General features: G+C 42.1%; 1 protein-coding gene across 4 annotated transcripts in view; it reads right to left on the reverse strand.

Annotated features, from left to right (window-relative positions):
• The window catches only part of PRIM2 (DNA primase subunit 2), a 297,371-nt gene that overhangs the window by 48,114 nt on the left and 225,272 nt on the right, over positions 1 to 23,985 (reverse strand). For all 4 annotated transcript variants that reach the window (XM_077289995.1, XM_077289992.1, XM_077289993.1 and 1 more), the window contains exon 11: positions 6,734 to 6,860. In XM_077289995.1, the coding sequence (XP_077146110.1) occupies positions 6,734 to 6,860 (127 nt within the window). The remainder of the gene's footprint in view (positions 1 to 6,733; positions 6,861 to 23,985) is intronic.

The raw sequence follows: 23,985 nt of genomic DNA on the forward strand, positions 1-23,985 counted from the left end.
TGAACAAGCCAAAAGATAAAAGGTGCTCATATCCTCAAGTGTGATTTTCTAAATACAGTCTCGTCCTAATTATGTTAAAAACAAGATTAAAAGAACCAATATTTCTACCACCCATTTATACATGGAACAATTTTTTTCTACTATATCACTAAACATGTCATTTCTGAAGTGTTTAAGAAGAATAGTCCAGTAGTTAAATCCTCGTACTATAAAATATGAACTAATCAAACAATTAATAGTAGGTTGTTACACTGGCCTGTTATCATCAATGTGTCCCTTCTAGTGGGTGAAATGCCATCTTGTCCATAAGCGCTCACTAGCAATGGCCGTTTCCTTCTGTGTCAGAGTATGTGCGGCTGTCATGTATCCGGCTCCACCTGAGTTATATCTGATTTTTGTTCACTTTTACAATGTCTGGTTTTCTTGGATACACAAAGGACGGCGCTGGACCAGAAGGTGCAGAAAAGTCACTTCTACGTCTTCATTTTCACAATCTTTGGAGAGTCCAGTAGCCGTCAGCGCCGATCATATTCACAGGTCACATAACCAGTTGCGTCATCCATTGACAATCTTGTGCCTTCTTCTACCACCTCATGGACGTCACTGTCTTTATTTCCACTACATGGGATGACAGTCCGGTATTGCTGAGTCCCTGTGATGGGTTCTGCTTCCTGTAACCGATGTTATAACAAACTCTCCTCCTCCCCGTAGTCCTGGTTTGTACAATACATGAACTGGATGTTAAGAGTATTTTTCTCCCTCCATTTGAGGAGTTGCCTGGGTGATAAGATTTGGTGTGAATACGGCCTCTGGAGGCCCGAGCTGCCGGCCTGTCATCTGCTCTGCAGTCACCGTCTACCCCGGTCATTCTCAGCCCTAACAAAGCTTCTCCTCTGTCCTCTCCTGCTTCTAATACTCTGTAACATAATAAAATAATACCGTAATATCTAGCAATCATGGATTATTTGGTAAATATAGACCCCACACTGTTAGACCACAAGCTGAGCAGATCTGAAATCAAGATTTTTGAACTGACACTGTAATAGTTTTATTTTTTAAAATATGATCCCATCATGATCCCAGCTTGTGTTTTGGTACAGATGTGAATAGGAGCATAGCAGGCACATGTGCAGTTTTTGAAATTTTTAAATTAAACGTTTTTTTCGGAAATGCGTTTTAAAGTTTTGCGCTTGCATTCGCATAGGTAAATTATTATCAAAGATACTCTTGTGACATATCTGGTGAAAGCCTGTACTGTTCTGAGTAGAATGGTGTTTATTTTGTTTCTCTATCTCTTTTCTAGCCTGAGTTATGGGGAGAAATGTAAAGGCAGGCAACACCGAAATTCGCACTTTTTCCGAACTTTGAAAATCAATAAAAAATAAAAAAAAAAAATCTAGAATTTTTTTTTCTTCACATTTTGCATTCTCTGACACACTATTACCAAATAACAAAATCTCAAAAGAATTAAAAATATAGTGGTAAAAATCATTGGTTCACTTGACATGGAATGACCCGGAAGGGAAGGAGCGCCATTTGACTTTTCAATGCAAAATTGACTGGAATTGAGATGGGACGCCATGTTGCGTTTGGAGCGCCACTGATGCGCCTAAACATTGAAACCCCCACAAGTGACACCATTTTGGAAAGTAGACCCCCTAAGGAACTTATCTAGATGTGTGGTGAACACTTTGACCCACAAGTGCTTCACAGAAGTTTATAATGCAGAGCCGTAAAAATAAAAAATCATATTTTTTCACAAATGATCTTTTCGCCCCCAATTTTTTATTTTCCCAAGGGTAAGAGAAGAAATTGGACCCCAAAAGTTGTTGTGCAATTTGTCCTGAGTACGCTGATACCCGATAGGTGGGGGTGAAAGACTGTTTGGGCGCATGGCAGAGCTCGGAAGGGAAGGAGCGCCGTTTGACTTTTCAATGCAAAAATGACTGGAATTGAGATGGGACACTATGTCGCGTTTGGAGAGCCCCTGATGTGCCTAAACATTAAAACCCCCACAAGTGACACCATTTTGGAAAGTAGACCCCCTAAGGAACTTATCTAGATGTGTTTTGAGAGCTTTGAACCCCCAAGTGTTTCACTACAGTTTATAACGCAGAGCCGTGAAAATAAAAAAAAATTTTTTTTCACAAAAATGATTTTTTAGCCCCCAGTTTTGTATTTTCCCAAGGGTAATAGTTGAAACTGAACCCCAAAAGTTGTTGTCCAATTTGTCCTGAGTACGCTAATACCCCATATGTGGGGAGTAACCACCGTTTGGGCGCATGACAAAGCTCAGAAGGAGCGCCATTTGGAATGCAGACTTAGATGGATTGGTCTGCAGGCGTCACGTTGCATTTGCAGAGCCTCTGATGTACCCAAACAGTAGAAACCCCCATAAGTGACCCCATATTGGAAACTAGACCTCCCAAGGAACTTATCTAGATGTGTTGTGAGAACTTTGAACCCCCAAGTGTTTCACTAGTTTACAACGCAGAGCCGTGAAAATAAAAAATCTTTTTTTTCCCACAAAAATGATTTTTAGCCCCCCCAAATTTTTATTTTCCCAAGAGTAACAAGAGAACTTGGACCCCAAAAGTTGTTGTCCAATTTGTCCCGAGTACGCTGATACCCCATATGTTGGGGTAAACCCCTGTTTGGGCGCACGGGAGAGCTCGGAAGGGAAGGAGCACTGTTTTACTTTTTCAACGCAGAATTGGCTGGAATTGAGATCGGACGCCATGTCGCGTTTGGAGAGCCCCTGATGTGCCTAAACAGTGGAAACTCCCCAATTCTAACTGAAACCCTAATCCAAACATGCCCCTAACCCTAATCCCAACGGTAACCCTAACCACACCCCTAACCCTGACACACCCCTAACTCTAATCCCAACCGTAAATGTAATTGAAACCCTAACCCTATCTTTAGCCCCAACCCTATCCCTAACTTTAGCCCCAACCCTAACCCTAACTTTAGCCCCAACCCTAAACCTAGCCCTAACTCTAGCTTTAACCCTAGCCCTAATGGGAAAATGGAAATAAAGACATTTTTTTAAATTTTATTATATTTCCCTAACTAAGGGAGATGATGAAGGGGGTTTTGATTTACTTTAGCGTTTTTTATAGCGGATTTTTATGATTGGCAGCTGTCACACACTAAAAGACGCTTTTTATAGCAAAAAAGTTTTTGCGTCTCCACATTTTGAGACCTATAATTTTTCCATATTTTGGTCCACAGTGTCATGTGAGGTCTTGTTTTTTGCGGGACGAGTTGATGTTTTTATTGGTAACATTTTTGGGCACATGACATTTTTTGATCGCTCTTTATTCTGATTTTTGTGAGGCAGAATGCCCCAAAACCAGCTATTCATGAATTTCTTTTTTTTTTTTTTTTGGGGGGGGGCGTTTATACCGTTCCACGTTTGGTAAAATTGATAAAGCAGCTTTATTCTTTGGGTCAGTGCGATTACGGCGATACCTCATTTATATATTTTTTTAATGTTTTGGCGCTTTTATACGATAAAAACTATTTTATAGAAAAAAATAATTATTTTGGCATTGCTTTATTCTGAGGACTATTAACTTTTTTATTTTTTCGCTGATGATGCTGTATGGTGGCTCGTTTTTTGCGGGACAAGATGACGTTTTCAGAGGTACCATGGTTATTTATATCCGTCTTTTTGATCGCGTGTTATTCCACTTTTTATTCGGCAGTATGATAATAAAGCGTTGTTTTTTCCCTCTTTTTTTAAATTTTTTTACGGTGTTCACTGAAGGGGTTAACTAGTGGGACAGTTTTATAGGTCAGGTCATTACGGACGCGGCGATGCTAAATATGTGTACTTTTATTGTTTTTTTTATTTAGATAAAGAAATGAATTTCTGGGAATAATATATATATTTTTTTCTTTATTTAGGAATTTTTTTTTTCTTTTTACTTTGTCCCAGGGAGGGGGGGACATCACAGATCGCTGATCTGACAGTTTGCACAGCACTCTGTCAGATCAGCGATCTGACTTACAGCGCTGCAGGCTAACCAGCGCCTGCTCTGAGCAGGCGCTTGGTAAGCCACCTCCCTGCAGGACCCGGATGCAGCCCCGCGGCCATTTTGGATCCGGGGCCTGCAGGGAGAGGAGGCAAGAGACGCTCGGAGCAACGCGATCACATCGCGTTGCTCAAAGGGTCTCAGGGAAGCATGCAGGGAGCCCCCTCCCCGCACGATGCTTCCCTATACCGCCGGAACATTGCGATCATGTTTGATCGCAGTGTGCCGGGGGTTAATGTGCCGGGAGCAGTCCTTGACCGCTCCTGGCACATATTGCCGGATGTCAGCTGCGATAGTCAGCTGACACCCGGCCGCGATCGGCCGCGCTCCCCCCGTGAGTGCGGCCGATTGCATATGCATACTATCCCGTCACTGGGAATTAAGTCCCAGGTCACCTTGACAGGATAGTACGTCATATGAGATTAATAATACATATATATTTACTGTTCGTAAATTATAACAATTAGATAAAATTGGGGAAATGATGCAAAGGAAACGTCTATGGGGTTGAAAAGTATAAATAGCGCATGCATAGAGGAGTAAGGCCATGTTCTCACATAGCGTAAACAAAAACAATGCGTTTTTTCTGCTGCTGTTTATTTGCACTTTTTCTGCAGATGATCTTTTCAGATTACTGCATTTTTACTTTTATCACTATGTTTTGGATGCAGATTTAAAGCTGCTTTTTTAATGCCTTTGTTTTAAGTAAATAAAAGCTTTTATTCTGCACTTGAAAATGCTAATTATTTTTATAAACCTTTTTTCAGGCTCTCCATATAAGCCTACGTAGAAAAAGAAAAAAGGCACAATTCAACAAGGTCTTTATATGCACAGTGGGCATTAGCCTCCATGAAATCATATCTATGACCCGCTCTCCCCTCACCTACTGTATCCTCACCCATCCCTTGGAGATTGTGAGCCCTCGCGGGCAGGGTCCTCTCTCCTCCTCCTCACCATTGTGACTTGTATTGTTTAAGATTATTGTACCTGTTTATATTATGTATTCCCCTCCTCACATGTAAAGTGCCATGGAATAAATGGCGCTAGAATAATAAATAATAATAATACTTTGCTTGGCCAGTGAAACGCAGATTTTCTGCACATAAAAAAAACCACATGCAATATTTACGCTACATGGGAGCATGACCCAATGTGGTTGCCCCTTTTTATAAAATCCTAGACCCCAGGCACTGATATAAAAAGAAAAACCTCACCCTCCATGGCTCCACTGCTGAATCTCTGGCATCAGATATGGACTTGTTGCGCTCATGTCACATCAAAAGCACTGTAGCTAATGACTGAGCTTAGCGCCCCACTCAGAACCACTGCGATCACAATTGGCTGCCGCACGGTCAATGTAATGTCAGCTCTGCCGACAATATCAGATATCAGGACCAGCTACGGAGAATCAGCACTGGACCCAGGGATGTAAAGAAACAATGGTTAGTTTTAATAAAAAAAAAACAAAAAACTGTCCAGATACTGGTATTTTCTGAAAGGGTGCAATCCCTTAAAAAAAAAAATGTAAACTGACCGTTATATATTGTAATATAAGAGAAATCTGCTTCTTTCTCAGCCAACACTTAACATTCATTCTCAAAATCTCAATTTACGGGTAAAATCTGTCTTCAGTGATTACACATTTACATTAATTGGTGCTCTTAAAATTCTTTCTAAATGGGGTGTGGAGCGGGCAGGAGCTTGAGGCAGCGCTGCCCCCAACTACAGAGAATATCATCAGTAGTAGCTGCCGTCTCCTCTCTCAGTAATATAAAAATCTGTTGTCACAGAAGACAGATTTATCTGTGAATTGAGAACTTTGAGAATGAATGGTAATGGAGGAGAAAAAAAAGCAGATTTTTCCAATAAGACATATCACAAAGTTTCTTAATTCAGGAGTATTATTGATATATAAAATAAAAATTAAAACAACGATTGCACATTAAAATTACACTGCAAACTAGTTCTGACCACCCAAGTCATAGGTCATGTGCATCCATCAGCATTATAGGGAACCTGTCACCCCCCCCACCCCCCCCAGGTTTTTTGTTTTGTTTTTTAAGTAAAAGAGCCACCTTCAGCAGCACTAAGGCTGCATTCTGTGAAGGTGGCTCTTATGCTTAGCATCCCTAGGAACGCTGAAATAATCACTTTTATAAATTGCCCGCCATACCTCTATTGTGTCCCGGAGGTATGTCTTCAATAGGCCTTATGGTAGCAAAAACCTACAGATCCTCTGATGGTGAAACACCCCAAAGTATTTAGGAATGTGTTATCTACTCTAGCCCCTATTTCCTTTTTCTTTTAAATAAAAGTATCTAGTATTGTGTGAAGAAAAAAGCACAGCACACCCAATTTAACGATCACTTAATCCCCTACTGCTCTCCATCCTTCCTCTCTTGATTTTGCAGACTTCTGCAGTCACACACCCAAGTAATCACTGGCCACAGAGCTCGACTGCATAAGTCACACAAGAACAAGATATTCACTGCCAGTTTCTGTACATTATACTTTGGTCGTATGAACATTTAACTTAGGAATGGAATGAAATTAGCGAGTATGAGATGTGTTATTTATTTATTTTTAAATTTCACACCATGCTGGGAGGTCACAGATAAACAATTTGATGGATGGACAACTCTTAACCAATTTCCAAACATATTTTTGGTAACTGTCAGGAATAACAAGCTTACCATGATAGTCGCCTTGACTTGGTGGGTTTGATAAAATAATTTTCATGCAGCTGTATGGTGTATAATCTGTTCTCTTCCCCTCCTTTCCATAGTTATGGCGGATGGAATAAGAATAACCTTTGTCAAACTGAAGATGAAATTACATTTGTTAGAACATGGGGTATTGCCAAGATGTTAAACAGCGACATTCACAATGACTATTAGGCTATGTGCACACTTTGCGGATTTTAGTGCGGATCCACAGCAGTTTCCCATGAGTTTACAGTACAATGTAAACCTATGGGAAACAAAAAACGCTGTGCACATGCTGCGGAAAAAAACACGCGGAAACGCAGTGGATTACATTCCGCAGCATGTCACTTCTTTTCTGCGGATTTTCACCTGCTCCAATAGGAAAATGCAATGAAAAACCGCAGAAGAATCCGCATTAAAAACCGCGACGGGTTTTCACTGCGGATTTTGGAATTCCGCTGTGGAAAAATCCGCAGTGGAATCCGCAAAGTGTGCACATAGCCTAAAACATTTCAGGATAACATGCGACAAAATGTTCAACATTCAGAAAAACTAAAGCCATCTGGATGGCTGTAAAATGGAGCATACACGTAGGGTATATACACACAGGTTGGCAGCTTCCCTATTCATCTCAATGGGGCTGCCAGGAATCAATGCACACAATGCAGAATCAACATCATCTGCAAATTCAGAGAAAAGTTGAAAAGTTTCGATATGATGCACGTAAATGTACCCCTTACAAGTTCACCTACTGGCTTAGTGGCAAACATGGAAATGTGTGTCAAACTACCAAACACTTGATTCTGAAGAGAGCGGTGACCACTTGTGTGTGTGAGTATAATTTGGACACCCTCCTACAGCCAGTCAGAGCACTAATAGGCGGGTGTACTCTTGGTATATACTATGGTGTGAAGAGAATAGTCTCTCTCATTGCAATTTACATTAACAACCGCTACTGTCTGCTCTCTAGTATCCTCCATTTATATTACTCACTAGCTGTACTACCCGGCTTCGCCCGGGTTAATGACTGCTGTTAGCAAAATAGAATGTGTTAACAAAAATTTATTCTGCACACAAAAACCACAAAACAAATAGATAGAAATGTAATTATTAAAAGGCAAAAACTAAGCAAATAGAAGCATTTCACAACATATATTAGCTTTGTTATACTGAGAATGTCTTTGTTGCCTATATTAACCAATCAGAGCTCAGGTTAATTAACTGTAGCAAAATAGAAGCTGAGCTGTGATTGGTTGCTATTGGCAGCCTGATAAATCCCCAGCCAACAGGAAGCCCTCCCCCCTGGCAGTATATATTAGCTCACACATACACATAATAGACAGGTCATGTGACTGACAGCTGCCGTATTTCCTATATGGTACATTTGTTGCTCTTGTAGTTTGCTTATTAATCAGATTTTTATTTTTGAAGGACAATACCAGACTTGTGTGTGTTTTAGGGCGAGTTTTATGTGTCAAGTTGTGTGTGTTGAGTTGCGTGTGGCGACATGCATGTAGCGACTTTTGTGAGATGAGTTTTGTGTGGCGACATGCGTGTAGCAACATTTTGTGTGTTGAGTTGCATGTGACAGGTTAGTGTAGCAAGTTGTGTGCAGCAAGATTTGTGCATGGCGAGTTTTGCGCGTGGCGAGTTTTATGTGTGGTGCATTTTGAGTATGTGCAAGTTTTGTGTGAGGCAACTTTTGCATGTGGTGCAACTTTTGTACATGTGGCAATTTTTCTGTGTGTGCAAGTTTTGCATGAGGTGAGTTTTCCATGAGGTGAGTTTTGCACGTGTGGCGAGTTTTGCGTGAGCCTAGTTTTGCATATGGCGAGTTTTGCATGTAGCGAGTTTTGAGTGGTGACTTTTGTGTTTCGACTTTTATGTGGCGAGGTTGGTGTGTGTGTGTGGTGAAATGTGTGCTGAGGGTGGTATATGTGTTCAAGCACGTGGTAGTGTGTGGCGCATTTTGTGTTTGTGTTCATATCCCCGTGTGTGGTGAGTATCCCATGTCGGGGCCCCACCTTAGCAACTGTACGGTATATACTCTTTGTCGCCATCGCTCTCATTCTTTAAGACCTCATTGTTCACATCTGGCAGCTGTCAATTTTCCTCCAACACTTTTCCCTTCACTTTTTCCCCATTATGTAGATAGGAGCAAAATTGTTTGGTGAATTGGAACGCGCGGGGTTAAAATTTCACCTCACAACATAGCCTATGACGCTCTCGGGGTCCAGACGTGTGACTGTGCAAAATTTTGTGGCTGTAGCTGCGACGGTACAGATGCCAATCCCGGACATACACACATACATACATACACACATTCAGCTTTATATATTAGATATACCTGTATGTAATCTCCTGTATATAGTATATACCTGTGTGTCATCTCACCTATATATAGTATATATCTGTGTGTCATCTCCTGTATATAGTATATACCTGTATGTCATCTCCTCCTATACATAGCATATACCTGTGTCATCTCCTCCTGTATATACTATATACCTGTAGGTAATCTGCTCCTGTATATAGTATATACCTGTGTGTCATCTCCTCCTGTATATAGTATATACCTGTATGTCATCTCCTCCTGTATGTAGTATGTACCTGTATGTCATCTCCTCCTCTATATAGTATATACCTGTGTGTCATCTCTCCTGTATATAGTATATATCTGTGTGTCATCTCCTCCTGTATATAGTATATACCTGTGTGTCATCTCCCCTGTAAATAGTATATACCTGTGTGTCATCTCCTGTATATAGTATATAGCTGTATGCCATCTCCTCCTGTATTAGCCCTCGTTCACACGTTATTTGGTCAGTATTTTTACCTCAGTATTTGTAAGCTAAAATGGCAGCCTGATAAATCCCCAGCCAACAGTAAGCCCACCCCCTGGCAGTATATATTAGCTCACACATACACATAATAGACTGGTCATGTGACTGACAGCTGCCGGATTCCTATATGGTACATTTGTTGCTTTTGTAGTTTGTCTGCTTATTAATCAGATTTTTATTTTTGAAGGATACCAGACTTGTGTGTGTTTTAGGGCGAGTTTCGTGTGTCAAGTTGTGTGTGTTGAGTTGCGTGTGGCGACATGCATGTAGGGACTTTTGTGAGATGAGTTTTGTGTGGCGACATGCGTGTAGCAACTTTTTGTGTGTCGAGTTGCATGTGACAGGTTAGTGTAGCAAGTTGTGTGCAGCAAGTTTTGCGCATGGCGAGTTTTGCGCGTGGCGAGTTTTATGTGTGGTGCCTTTTGAGTATGTGCAAGTTTTGTGTGAGGCAACTTTTGCATGTGTTGCAACTTTTGTGCATGTGGCAATTTTTCTGCGTGTGGCAATTTTTCTGCGTGTGCAAGTTTTGCGTGTGGCGAGTTTTGCACGTGTGGCGAGTTTTGCATGTGGAGAGTTTTGAGCGGCGACTTTTGTGTTTCTACTTTTATGTGGCGAGGTTGGTGTATGTGTGGTGAAATGTGCACTGAGGGTGGTATATGTGTTCGAGCACGTGGTAGTGTGTGGCGCATTTTGTGTGTGTGTTCATATCCCCGTGGTGGTGTGATTATCCCATGTTGGGGCCCCACCTTAGCAACTGTACAGTATATACTCTTTGGTGCCATCGCTGTCATTCTTTAAGTCCCCCTTGTTCACATCTGGCAGCTGTTAATTTGCCTCCAACACTTTTCCTTTCATTTTTTCCCCATTATGTAGATAGGGGCAAAATTGTTTGGTGACTTGGAAAGCGCGGGGTTAAAATTTCACCTCACAATATAGCTTTGACGCTCTCAGGGTCCAGACGTGTGACTGTGCAAAATTTTGTGCCTGTAGCTGCGACGCCTCCAACACTTTTCCTTTCACTTTTTCCCCATTATGTAGATAGGGGCAAAATTGTTTGGTGAATTGGAAAGCGCGGGGTTAAAATTTCACCTCACAACATAGCCTATGACGCTCTCGGGGTCCAGACGTGTGACTGTGCAAAATTTTGTGGCTGTAGCTGCTACGGTTCAGATGCCAATCCCGGACATACATACATACATACATACATACACACACACACACATTCAGCTTTATATATTAGATTTACTCTGTTAGTACATCTGCAGAATAATTAAAAAAAAAAAAAAAAAAGAACATGTTATATGCGCTTGCCTGTTTATTATTCTTCTCCGTTTTGTGGGTGAAGTCTAGCATTTCCTGATGTTTTAGCCAGATTCGTCAATTGTGACTTCGCAGAATTTGGTGCAACTTCACTCCAGTCCCCTCCCGATGTATTTTTTGAGTGCGCCAAAATGTTGGACCAGACTGGCAACTTGACGCCAAAAACATTTTTGGCAGCAAAAGTCTCAAACAATTCAATATGATTTTTTACTTTGTGCCAAAGTCATGAATAGCGTGCGCCATTTTGACGAATTTGGTGCCAAAATCAGCAACTAAGACAAAAATGCAAATGATTAAGGGCCCTGATTCACATATTTGTTTTTACATTTGGATATTTCTATTTCAGTTCCACTACACTCCCTGACAGAAGTTATGTCGCTTATCCATGTTATGTAAATAAAAGCTTATAACCCGATGTTAAATTCATCCATTGGTTGTAGAAATTATTCTTTTGAAAGCTGAAACATCAACGTAGAAATATTAATCAGTTAATGGACACAGAATGGTCAGATTTTGGCAAGACAAAAGTTTTGTCGCCTGGTCATATAATGCACCCAATCCTACTTTACATCCTCATCTGTGCTCAGAAAATGAGCAGTTAATTAGTGTGTGTGTATAAAAAGAAACCCAGCACCCCAGACTTTCACTTGAACTGCAACTTGAGCTCTGACAACATGCCAAAAATCCACCCTGCGACCAAAGCCTGGATTATGAAGAGGCTGAAGACCAGATTCACTGCAGAGGTGGCTGGCACCTTTAGGGTATGTGCACACGTTGCGGATTCTGTTGCGGATTTTTCCAGAGCGGATTTGGAAAATCCGCAGTGCAAAACCACTGCGGTTTTCACTGCGGATTTTCTCGCAGTTTCTTCTGCGGATTCCTCTGCGGTTTTTCAAGTCCACTTTCCTATTGGTGCAGGTTGAAAACCGCTGCGGAATCCGCACAAAGAATTGACATGCTGCGGAAAATAATCTGCTGCGTTTCCGCGCGGATTTTTCCGCAGCATGTGCACAGCGTTTTTTTTCCCATAGGTTTACATGGTACTGTAAACTTTGGGAAAACTGCTGCGGATCCGCAGCGTCAAATCCGCTGCGGATCCACAGCAAAATCCGCAGCGTGTGCACATACCCTTAATGTGTCTCAGCGTCAAGTACAAAGAATTGAAAAAAGATTTGAAGAGACTGAAGATGTGTTTGACAAGCCCAGGTTCGGCAGACCCCGCAAGACAACTGCTCAGGAGGAACGTTTGTTGGTTAGAAAATCCAAAGCAAGCCCCTCTTCCACTGCAGCAGAGCTCCAACAGGCCTGGTCACCTCAAGTCCCTGTGTCAACTAGAACAGTTTGTAGGATTGTCTCGAAATGGCCTCCATGGTCGAATTAGTGCCCAGAAGGCAGCACTAAACAAAAAGCAAATAAAAAAAAGTGAGGCATTTGCTAAGTCCCACAGCCTGCTAAACAGATGGACGCTGGAAAAGTGGCAGAAGGTGGATTTCTCTGATGAATCTTCAGTAGAATTACACCACAGGCGCCGCAAATACTGCAGGAGGCCTACTGGAGCCCATATGGATCCAACATACACCCAGAAAATAGTTAAATTTGGTGGTGGAAAGATCATGGTCTGGGGTTACATTCAGTATGGGGGTGTTCGAAACATTTGCAAGGTGGAAGGCAATATCAATAGCCTAAAATATCAAGAAGTATAGTATAGTATAGTATAGTATATTCCAAATCATAAAAGGGGTCAAATTCTGCAGTAGGATGGTGCTCCATCTCATACATCCATCTCTACAACAAAGTTCCTCCAGGCAAAAAAGATCAAGGTGCTCAAGGACTGGCCAGCCCAGTCACCAGGCATGAACATCATTGAGCATGTTTAGGGTAGGATGAAAGAGGAAGCTTGGAAGACAAAACCAAGGAATCTAGATGGACTCTGGGAGGCATGTAAGACTGCATTCTTTGCTATTCCTGGTGACTTAATAAATTGTATGAATCATTGTTGATCCGCATGGACGCACTCTTCAAGCTCATGGAAGTCGAACAAAATATTAAATATGACTAATTGCACCACAACTTCATTCACCAATGTTATGCAACATATATTTGTATTTTAAGTTAATTATTTGTTTGAATATCACATTACTTTCTGTGGGCGACAAAACTTTTGTCTTGCCAAAATCTGACCATTCTGTGTCCATTAACTGATCAATATTTCTGCATTGATGCCAATTTATTTTCTTAACCTAAACCACATTTCGGAGGGTTTCAGCTTTCAAAAGAATAATTTATACAACCAATGGATGAATTTAACGTCAAGTTATAAGCTTCTATTTACATAACATGGATTTATAAGCGACATAACTTCTGTCAGGGAGTGTAAAGGAATTAAACATGCAATATCAGATGAACCTCATATTACACTGGCACTTTTCAAGAGGGATATAATGGGGTACATCCACAAGGGGTAGGTTTTTTGCTGAGTATTTAAACAGCAAAGCCAAGTAAATCTGCAGGGAATTCTGCATCTTGTAGGTTTGTGACAGCTGATAATTACTAACATCTTGGTGCCATACTCCATAGTGAGCTGTTCATACTGCAGCGATGATGTAAATGAGCCGATGGTGGAGATTCAGCCCAGAGCTGAGTGGGCGCATATAGGCCCACTTGACCTTAGTGCAGAGACACGGTTGCTATGATGTGATGAGCGACTTCTAATTGTAGTTATTATTGAACCGTATTTGCTGCCAAATTCCGATTACATCTGAAGATCCTCATTATGTGCTGACATTGGCCTATACAAGTCGTCATTAACTAACTGATAATCAGGCATTAGTTATGCTAAGCAGCAGCAGAATGATATATTGTATAGACAAAGTCAGGAACAATATTTTACTGAATTTCTGTTCAATATATCCAAGTATATATGGCAGGCTTACACACATGATGTCATATGTAAACAATTGGGTCTCTTGATGAGTGAAATTTTAAGTCCTGAAGAACACTTAAGGAAAGTGTTGAAAAGGAATTGGCTGAAGTGACTCCACGCCTATCAAGAAATAACATCAGTAGACAACATCATCTGGAGGGCGCACAATACTGTGACCTAGTCAATAGGTGTGCTGACATTTGGGGGTTATATTCACATTACCAGGATTAGATTCTAACAGAGAAATGCAGGGATTGCTTCTTAAGAGTCATTTCATTTCTGAAACATTAGACTTGACATATAGCATCCCAACTGCAGCAGTGCTTACATTATGGCCTTATCGAAGACCAGACAAGTATATCATGAGAACTTGTATAACACTAATGAAAACAGATTGAATAGAATTATTATTATTATACATTTATATAGCGCCATTTATTCCATGGTGCTTTACATGAGAAAAGGGGCAAATATAGACAAGCACAATAAACATGAGCAATACAAAGCACACACAAGTACAGAATGAGAGAGGACCCTGCCCGCGAGGGCTCACAGTCTACAGGGGATGGGTGAGAATAAACTAGGAGAGGGTAGAGCTGGTCGTGCGGCGGTTCAGCAGACTAAGGATCACTGCATATTTTAGGCTTGTCGGAAAAGGTGGGTCTTCAGGTTCTTTTTGAAGGTTTCCGTGATAGGCGAGTCTGATGTGTTGGGGTAGAGTTCCAGAGTATGGGGGAAGCCCGGGAGAAGTCTTGTAAGCGGTTGTGGGAAGAAGAGATAAGAAGGGAGTAGAGAAGGACATCTTGAGAGGATCGAAGGTTGCGTGTGGGTAAGTACCGGGAGACCATGTCACAGATGTATGGAGGAGACAAGTTGTGGATGGCTTTACATGTCATAGAAAGGGTTTTGAACTGGAGCCTCTGGACAATAGGAAGCCAGTGAAGGGCTTGGCAGAGAGGAGAGGCTGGGGAATAACGGGGAGACTGCTGCCCGACTAATCCACCTGAGTGTAGGATGGATTGGAGTGGTGGCCACAGAGTAGGAGATTGCAGTAATCGAGGCGGGATAAGGGCGTGCACTAGCATTTTTGTGGTTTCATGGTCAAGGAATGCACGGATCCAAGAAATATTTTTGAGTTTGAGTCAGCAGGAGGAGACAAGGGCTTGGATATGAGGCTTGAAAGAGAGGGCAGAGTCGAGGATCACACCGAGCATGAGGGACTGGGGAAAGTGAGCAGCCATTGACATTGATGAATAGGTTTGGTGGAGGGGTAGAGTGAGAAGGGGGAAAGATGATGAATTCTGTTTTGTCCATGTTCCGTTTTAGAAAGCGAGCAGAAAAGAAAGCGGAAATAGCAGACAAACATTGTGGGATTTTGGTGAGTAAGCAGGTGAGGTCGGGTCCAGATAGGTAGATCAGAGTGTCATCAGTGTAGAGATGATGCTGCAAACCATTGGATTCTATGAGATTTCCCAGGCCGAAGGTGTAGATGGAGAAGACCAGGGGCCCTAGTACTGAGCCTTGGGGAACACTGACAAACAGGGGGCGAGGTGAGGAGATGGTGTGGGAGAGGGAGACACATGGTTTGTTGGATATGATGAGATCCAAGATAGGGCCAAGTCTGTGATGCCAAGAGATGAGAGAATCTGTAGCAGGAGGGAGTGGTCCACAGTGTCAAGGGCAGAAGACAGGTCCAGGAGAAGGAGGAAAGTAGTGTCGCTTGCTCTTGGCGGTTAGTAGATCATTGGTGACTTTAGTTAAGGCACTTTCAGTTGAGTGATGCGATCGGAAGCCAGATTGTAACCAGTCAAAGAGGGAGCAGGAGGAGAGGTAGGAGGACAGTTCAAAGATGGGAATGCTGTTCCAGTAGTTTTGAGGCATAAGGGAGAAGAGATATTGGGCGATAGCTAGACACAGAGGATGGGTCGAGGGAGGGCTTTTTGAGGATGGGTGTGATCGAGGCATGCCTGAAGGATGAGGGAAATACACCATTTGTAAGTGAGAGGTTGAAGAGGTGTGTTAGGGTTGGGATAAAGACAGTGGCGAGGTTAGGGATGAGGTGGGACAGAAGCGGGTCAAGCTCGCAAGTGGTGAGATGTGATCTTGAAAGGAGGGTGGAGAGCTGATCTTCTGTCATGGTGAAGTCAGTTTTGGAGAAACAGGGTTGAGCAGCTAAGAGGGGCTTTGGAGGATGCAGGCCAAAGCTTTCTCTGATTGTATCGATCTTCTGCTTAAAGAAAGAGGCAAAGTCTTCAGCAGAAATGAGAGGAGAGGGAGGTGGTGCTGGGGGACGGAGTGTTGAAAAGCTGTTTAGGGTTGAGAGACAGGGAGGATATGAGAGATGAGAAGTTTGTTTTGCGGCAGTGAGTGTGGACTTGAAGCTGGCGAGGGACTGCTTGTATGCGATAAAGCGCTCGGCTTTATCGCTCGGCTTCCATCTCCGCTCAGCAACCCTGGAAGCCCATCTCAGTTCTTTGGTCAGGCTGGGCTGCCTGTTGATTGTACGAGTTTTGCTGTGCGTGAGGGGGGTGGCCAAATCAAGTGCTGCCGTTATTGTGGTGTTGTATAAAGTGGCAGCAGCATCTGTGTCATGTAAGGAAGCTATGTCTGTAAGAGGGAAAAGGGACTCAGAGTGAGTGTAAATTGAGGAGTTTGAGATTTCTGCGGGAGTGGGTGAGTTTATGGAGTGGGGGTTGCACACTAGGAGAGGAGAGGGAAGAAAATGTCAGTAGTTTGTGGTCACACAGGGGGAGGGGTGAGTTAGTGAGATTATTAAGGGAACAGAGGCGGGTGAAGATAAGGTCCAGCATGTAGCCATCTGTGAGTGGCCGCTGAGGACCACTGAATGAGGCCAAAGGGGGCAGTCAGTGATAAAAGTTTAGAGACAGCTGAGGTGGAAGTGTCAATGGGGATAGTGAAGTCACCTGTGATGATAGTGGGGATGTCAGAAGAAAGGAAATGAAGTAGCCAGGTGGTGAAGTGGTCGAGAAAGGTGGAGATGGCTAGCTCTGGCAGGCGGTAGATGACAGCCAGTTGGAGGGGGAGTGCACCTCAAATGAGGGAAGAGTAGCAGAGGGTGGTAGCGGAATTGGGGCAAAGGAGCAGGTATCAGACAGGAGAAAGCCAACTCCTCCACCACATTTGTTGCTGGGGGAGGGGTGTGAGAGAGCTGGAATCTGCCATAAGAAAGTGCAGCTGGAGAGGCTGAGTCAGAGGGGGTGAGCCAGGTTTCAGTGATGCCAAGGATGGAGAGTTTGTTGGTGACAAAGAGGTCATGGATATACGACAATTTGTTGCAATGAAAAAGACTTATAGGGACTAAAGTACTGGAATACCTGCAGGAGTTTTAACATCCCATTATCATTCCATAGACATTAGCATGTAGTTGGTTCCCCTTTTGCCAAAAAAATAGCTTCCACTCTTCTAGGAAGGATTTCTACAAGATTTTGGAGTGCATCTGAGAATTTTTGCGCATTCACAATGGAAGAGCATTTGTGAGGTCAAACAGTGATGATGGATGATAGGGTCTGGTTCCAAATCTCCATTCTAGTTCATCCCAAAGGTGTTCAATGGTGGTCAGGATTCTGTTTGGACAAGTCAAATTCTTCCACATAAAACTTGCACAATTATGGACATTCCTTTGTGCACAAGGAAACAGTATAGGGCCTTCCCCAACTGTTCCACAAAATTGTAAACATACACTGTTCCGAAATGTTTTTGTATGCAGAAGCATAAACATTTATGTCCACTGAAACGAAGAGGCCTAGGCCAACCCCTGATAAACAACCTCAAAACATTATCCTTCATACGCTAAGTTGACACATTACAGTCAGGCAGGTAACATTCTATTGGCATTCACCAAACTCCGAATTATCCAGATTGACGGACCGATCACAGCGCCCTGAGTACGGGGACGGGGACAGATGGCACCTCTTCCCAAGCAGATCAGATGTCAGCGACAGCTATTGGCACGGAACTGTTTAAATGTATAAGGGACATAGCACGTCACAATGCAGGAACTGACACCCGCTCATGACGTGCTAGGTCAGTCATTCGGTTAAAATGTTAATTTTAGTGAGCTCTTTAGAACAATCCAAGCATTCACAAATGTCTATGAAAGCAAACTGCAGGGCTGGGGCTTTGGCAATGGGGCTGAATGAAAAACCTGAATACACTAGTTAAAACGTGTTTAACCTAGTTAAGCAGGTAGATGAAATGTAAATGTATGAATAAAAACCATTTTAATACTGTTTATAATAAATTATAAACTATTATGCATGAGATCTCAATTTCTACACTTTCATATAGAAGATTCAGTTGAATTCGTTTGTTACTGCGAATCGCACAGAACTTGCTTGCATAAGGGGTTAACCAGTGAGGAAATTATCCAGAAAATGCTGTGGTATGTAAAGTGTTTCAAAGCCATGAACACCATCTGCAAATTGATGGATACTGATCAAAAACTTTCATTCTGCATTATTTATTCCTAAATGGAAGGGCATTCATTTCCAATTGTTTATTGTGCTGAAAACAGCTCCGTCTAGAACAGCTGCTTAAAAAATTCCCCCGTCACAACTTCAACATAGAAAAAAACCAACAATCCGGCTGTTTTTCCTCCGTCCGTCACAGCCATTCCCCATATTACTGAACTGTGAGGACATATTCTGATTTATCCTTTTCCCGGCTATCATCTTTGCAGGACGTGAAATTGATAATACTTTAATGCCACTTTAAATCCCAAGCGCACAACACCCTACTCCTTAAAAGCCGACATAAAAGCATTATTTTCTCAGCTCTATCGTGTGATATATAATACCTTAACATTACCATAAGCCTTTGTATTTGCATGCTAAGCAGAGCAGGGAGAGAAACGTTTCAGTGTATCTGATTTAAAGGAAATTAATTTCCATATTAAGTGAGTGGCTAGCCGACTTGTGATCTTGGAAGGGAAGTTGTCACCCATAAAATGTCTGGCTATGCCTTTGAGCAGTCAACCTTTACCACAGATCTTACTGGTGACTGCCATGAAGTAGAATTATTCTGTAATCTAATGAGATGTGCTGTACAAATAATTATCCCCAGAACAGAACAGCCGTACTCTGCAGAAACAGATGGGATACTACCGTACTTATGAATATATAATTTACAGCCGGCAAAGGCATTGAATAAACAGCAGGAGAATAAAAAGATCCATTCCAAGATGATGGTGTAGAAGGGAAAAAACAGCCCATCTTATAATCCCCATGCATGCCATCATTTAAAGAGTACCGGGCGAAAAAAAAACCAGTTAAAATGAAAAAAATAAATAAATAAATAAATAAATAAATAATATATATATATATATATATATATATATATATATATATCTTTTAAAAATCACTGTGTTCCCTTGATTCTGCCACTTTTTTTTTCCCATTTTGTGCTGTCACTCCATTGCAGAGATATTTCCAAATATTGTGCTCCAAAAGCAACTTATGTGATCTGTTTGTGGTTCAACTAGATGTTTCTTCACAATTTCATCCCTCCCAGACACTGTCAATCACAGCTCAGCGGCTGGTCCAGCAGTCTCAGATGCTGCCAAGCTGTGAATAGCAGCATCTGGTAGGGAGCTGTGACAGCACATGCCCCCAGAGAAAACTGTGAAACAAACACCCAATTGGACTGCAAGCAGAGATTTCACATACTGTGCTCCAAAATAAGTAAATGTGAATATTTGCAATGAAGTAACACAGGGGAGTTAAATGATTTTTAGAAATTATTTAACAATTCTTTTTGCAAGTGACAGGATCTCTTTAAAAGCAAAAATGCAACTTGAAAACATTTGTGTAGTTGATGAGAAAAAAAAATTACCCCTTAAGAACCTACAGTTTAAAAAAAACAACAACTTTATTTTATTGTCACAGTACAGGCCAATTTGATGGAATTCTACCTTTGTGGTTGGTGCTACAGGAGCAAACAACACTCCATTAAGAAGAAAACCTTGCCTTTTAAAGGGCACCCACTTTCCCATCATGTCTCTGAGCAACATAATAGTACCAAATGTGTCATTTATATCAAAGTATCGGTAGGATGGAAGAGGGACGGTGGACTAAAATGCAAAAGTGACCCAAGCAGAGTCCAAAGGGATTTCTAACCTGAACTCATTATTGCCAAGTGACATAATTTACAATATAGAATGGTTTTCTTTTGAATTTTTTCTTTGAGATATATAAAATATATATTTGTTTTAAAATTGCCTTATACTCATAATGGTCCAGTGACCAAGACTTTGATAATGAAATTTAGCAGTGAATGGCCTACTTGGCCAGATAGTACTTTTACTACAACTAAAACTGTTTTTTATTTTTATTACGTCAGATTTAACTTTATTCATTATTGTTAACATCATTTTATTGGTATCTTGTAATAAAGGGGGAGTTACTCCTCACTATTAAAACTATAATTGCATTCATCTAGGGAACATTGCAGTTTTAGAACATGAAGTAATTTAGGAATATACAATTAGTCACAAATTAATTCTGTGTTCTCCATCCAGAAAAGTCCTAAGAGGGTATCTCAGACCGCAATACAGCCCAGCAGGATCCAATCCCTGACTAAAGAAAGATTTACCAAAGTGTATAGATAGGATTTTTCATTGTAACCAACAGGCTTCTGTAGCACACACTACCTCCCAGGAACTTGCACACGAGATATCTAGGGATGCTACCAGACAGAGGGCTCTAGAGGCTCAAATTAAGTGTGGGGAATTCTGGTTAACTCAATTCTTCACGTGGATTACAATATTTTTTAATCTAATCTCATTTGCTAAATTCGTGATCAGTGTCGGACTGGATTAGTAAAGGTCCACCTGTAACAGTGATTCTTGGGGCCCACTGTTAAGCTATATGCAAAATTAACCTGACCCTAGCAAACCAATTTACATTTGCTTCTATGTAATATTAGTTTGGCTATGTTGCTTAAAGGGCCACTGTCACCCCCCCCCCCCCAGCCGTTATAAACTAAAAGAGCCACCTTGTGCAGCAGTAATGCTGCAGTCTAACAAGGTGGCTCTTTTAGTTTTTGATTCATTTATTACCTCAATAAAGCGTTTTAAAAATTGGCCACAAATACCAGATATTGTACCGGGAGGCGGTCCGAATCGTCCTCTATCAATCTCCCAACTGCCGTCACTCTTCTCTTCAGGGGCGATGGTCGCCGCCCCCTTCGCGCTGTTGCTTCTTAAATCCGGCGCCTGCGCTGTGCGTGCCTGCCTGGGGCCCGCACTGTGATATTCATTATGCACAGTGCGGGGCTGGGGTTCCTGGGCATGCGCACTGCGCTTGTCAGACGGTCCCCCGCCTTACAGCATTGCCGGAATATACAGGTTTCATTGCCGACGTTTTGAACAGCCACAAAGAACAACGCTGGAAGGCGGGGGACCGAGGGAGCGTCTGACAAGCGCAGTGCGCATGCCCAGGAACCCCAGCCCCGCACTGTGCATAATGAATAACAGTGCGGGGCGGGGATTCAGGAACAGGGTGGCCGCACTGCCCGCACAGGCGCAGTCAGGCACCCTGCGTCTGAGCTGTGACTGACAATGAAGACTGCGCCTGCCCCAGGCAGGCACGCACAGCGCAGGCGCCGGATTTAAGAAGCAACAGCGCTCAGGGGGCGACCATCGCCCCTGAAGAGAAGAGTGACGGCAGTTGGGAGATTGATAGAGGACGATTCGGACCGCCTCCCGGTACAATATCTGGTATTTGTGGCCAATTTTTAAAACGCTTTATTGAGGTAATAAATGAATCAAAAACTAAAAGAGCCACCTTGTTAGACTGCAGCATTACTGCTGCACAAGGTGGCTCTTTTAGTTTATAACGGCTGGGGGGGGGGGGGGGGGGTGTGACAGTGGCCCTTTAAGGAATGATAAGATGGTACTTTTTTTTCTGCACTATTCATTAGCATGCCTTCACAGGGGCCTACTGGAGGACTGTCCTGTTCTCCAGTCCAAGCCTGATCATGATGCCTGCAAATGTAAGTTTAACCCCTTCATGACACGGGGTATTTTCATTTTTCGCTCCCCTCCTTCCCAGAGCCGTAACTTTATTCTTTCCCTCAATATGGCCATGTGAGGGCTTGTTTTTTGCAGGACAAGTTGTAATTTTGAACGACTTCATTGGTTTTAGCATGTCATGTACTAGTAAATGGGAAACAAAAAAATTCCAAGTGTGGTGAAATTGCAAAAAAAGTGCAATCACACACTCGTTTGTATGGCTTTTTTGCTAGGTTCACTAAATGCTAAAATTGACCTGACATTGTGATTCTCCAGGTCATTACGAGTTCATAGACAACAAACATGTCTAGGTTCTTTTTTATCTAAGTGGTGAGAATAAATTCCAAACTTGGCAAAAAAAAAAAGTGCCATTTTCCGATACCCGTAGCGTTTTTTCAGGGATCTTAGGTCAGGGGAGGGCTTATTTTTTGTGTGCTAACCTGATGTTTTTAATTATACCACTTTTGGTGCAGATACGATCTTTTGATCGCCCATTATTGCATTTTAATTTAACGTCATGCCGCCCAAAACAACGTAATTCTGGAGTTTCAATTTTTTTTTTTCTTACTACGCCATTTAGCGATCAGGTTAATCTTTTTTACTGAGAGATCGGGCAATTCTGAACGCGGCGATACCAAATATGTGTATATTTGATTTTGTTTTATTTTGAATGGGATAAAGGGGGGTGATTTAAACTTTTATATATTTCTTTTCATATTTTTTTTAAACTTTTTTTTTAACTTTTGCCATGCTTCAATAGCCTCCATGGGAGGCTAGAAGCTGGCACAACTCGATCAGCTCTGCTACATAGCAGCGAAGCTCAGATCGCTCTTATGTAACTGAATTCCTGCATTGTTATGAGCGCCGACCACAGGGTGGCGCTCATAGCAATCCGGCATCAAAAAGCAGACCTCTGGTTGTCATGCCAACGCATCGCTGACCCCCGATCATGCGACGGGAGTCAGTGATACGCTCATTTCCGGCCCAATGGCCGGAAGCAGTAGTTAAATGCCGCTGTCTGCGTTTGACAGCGGCATTTAACTAGGTAATAGGGGCGGGTGAATCACAATTCCACCCGCCGCTATTGTGGGCACATGTCAGCTGTTCAAAACAGCTGACATGTCCCGGCTTTGATGCGGGCTCACCGCCGCAGCCCGCATCAAAGTAGGGGATCTGACATCAAACGTACTATCCCATCCAAGGTCAGAAAGGGGGTTAAAAGCATACATAATTGTATCAGGAAGATAATATACTGAGGTGCAAATACTGTCCGCTCGGTGAATGGCGAACTGTCCATACTACACACTAGCAGTGCAGGCACATCTTACTAGGACGTCACAAAAGAAAAATACTATGGTATTTAATCTTCTGTGTGAACTTATTGCATCAGAGGTATAAAGTGAAGTGAAGTAAAGGCTACATCACCCTCACTCAGACCTTTGACCCAGAGAGAATTTTATTAAATCACACATTTACATATGTCACAAACACCCTCCAGTGGAGTAAAGAACTACATAGAAAAATATTAGCAAATTAAATTGACCATAAAATGCAACAGGAAGAAAAGAGCAATAAATGGAAAAGACAGAAAAGGAATGCCAGTTTTTATAATGCTGAGACAATAAATGCACACAGAAGATTGGTGAATGTTCCATGGTCTTATTCTACATCTGGGAACATGCTGCTTTGTATCTGCGACACCGGTAAACACCGGCAGTAGTGCTGTCTTCTAATACTTTGTTATCTAACATTTTACTAGGTCAGTCATATTTTATAATCCGGTTTGTTTGGCCCCCTCCCCAAAGGGTTCCATACTTCAGCTATGTGATAAATACTGGCATCTATGTCTACATGATAGTTGCGTAATTACATTTCTTACTTACAGGGGTTTCCCATGAACAAAGTTCATTTTAATCCACAGATATTGGAATAATAATTTCCACAATTGGAAGCGTTTAAAAAAATGTTCCTGTGCTGAGATAATCTTATAAATGTGCCCCTGCTGTGTAATGTCTGTGTCTGATCATACCACAGCTCCTGGGCAGGGAGGCCACAAAAGAGAATATACAGACAGGACAGCAGACGATCACAGCTGATTCTTTTTGTGTGGAAAAACATTTCCCTG

The sequence above is a fragment of the Ranitomeya variabilis genome, chromosome 2 (assembly GCF_051348905.1).
Source record: "Ranitomeya variabilis isolate aRanVar5 chromosome 2, aRanVar5.hap1, whole genome shotgun sequence".
NCBI lineage: Eukaryota > Metazoa > Chordata > Amphibia > Anura > Dendrobatidae > Ranitomeya > Ranitomeya variabilis.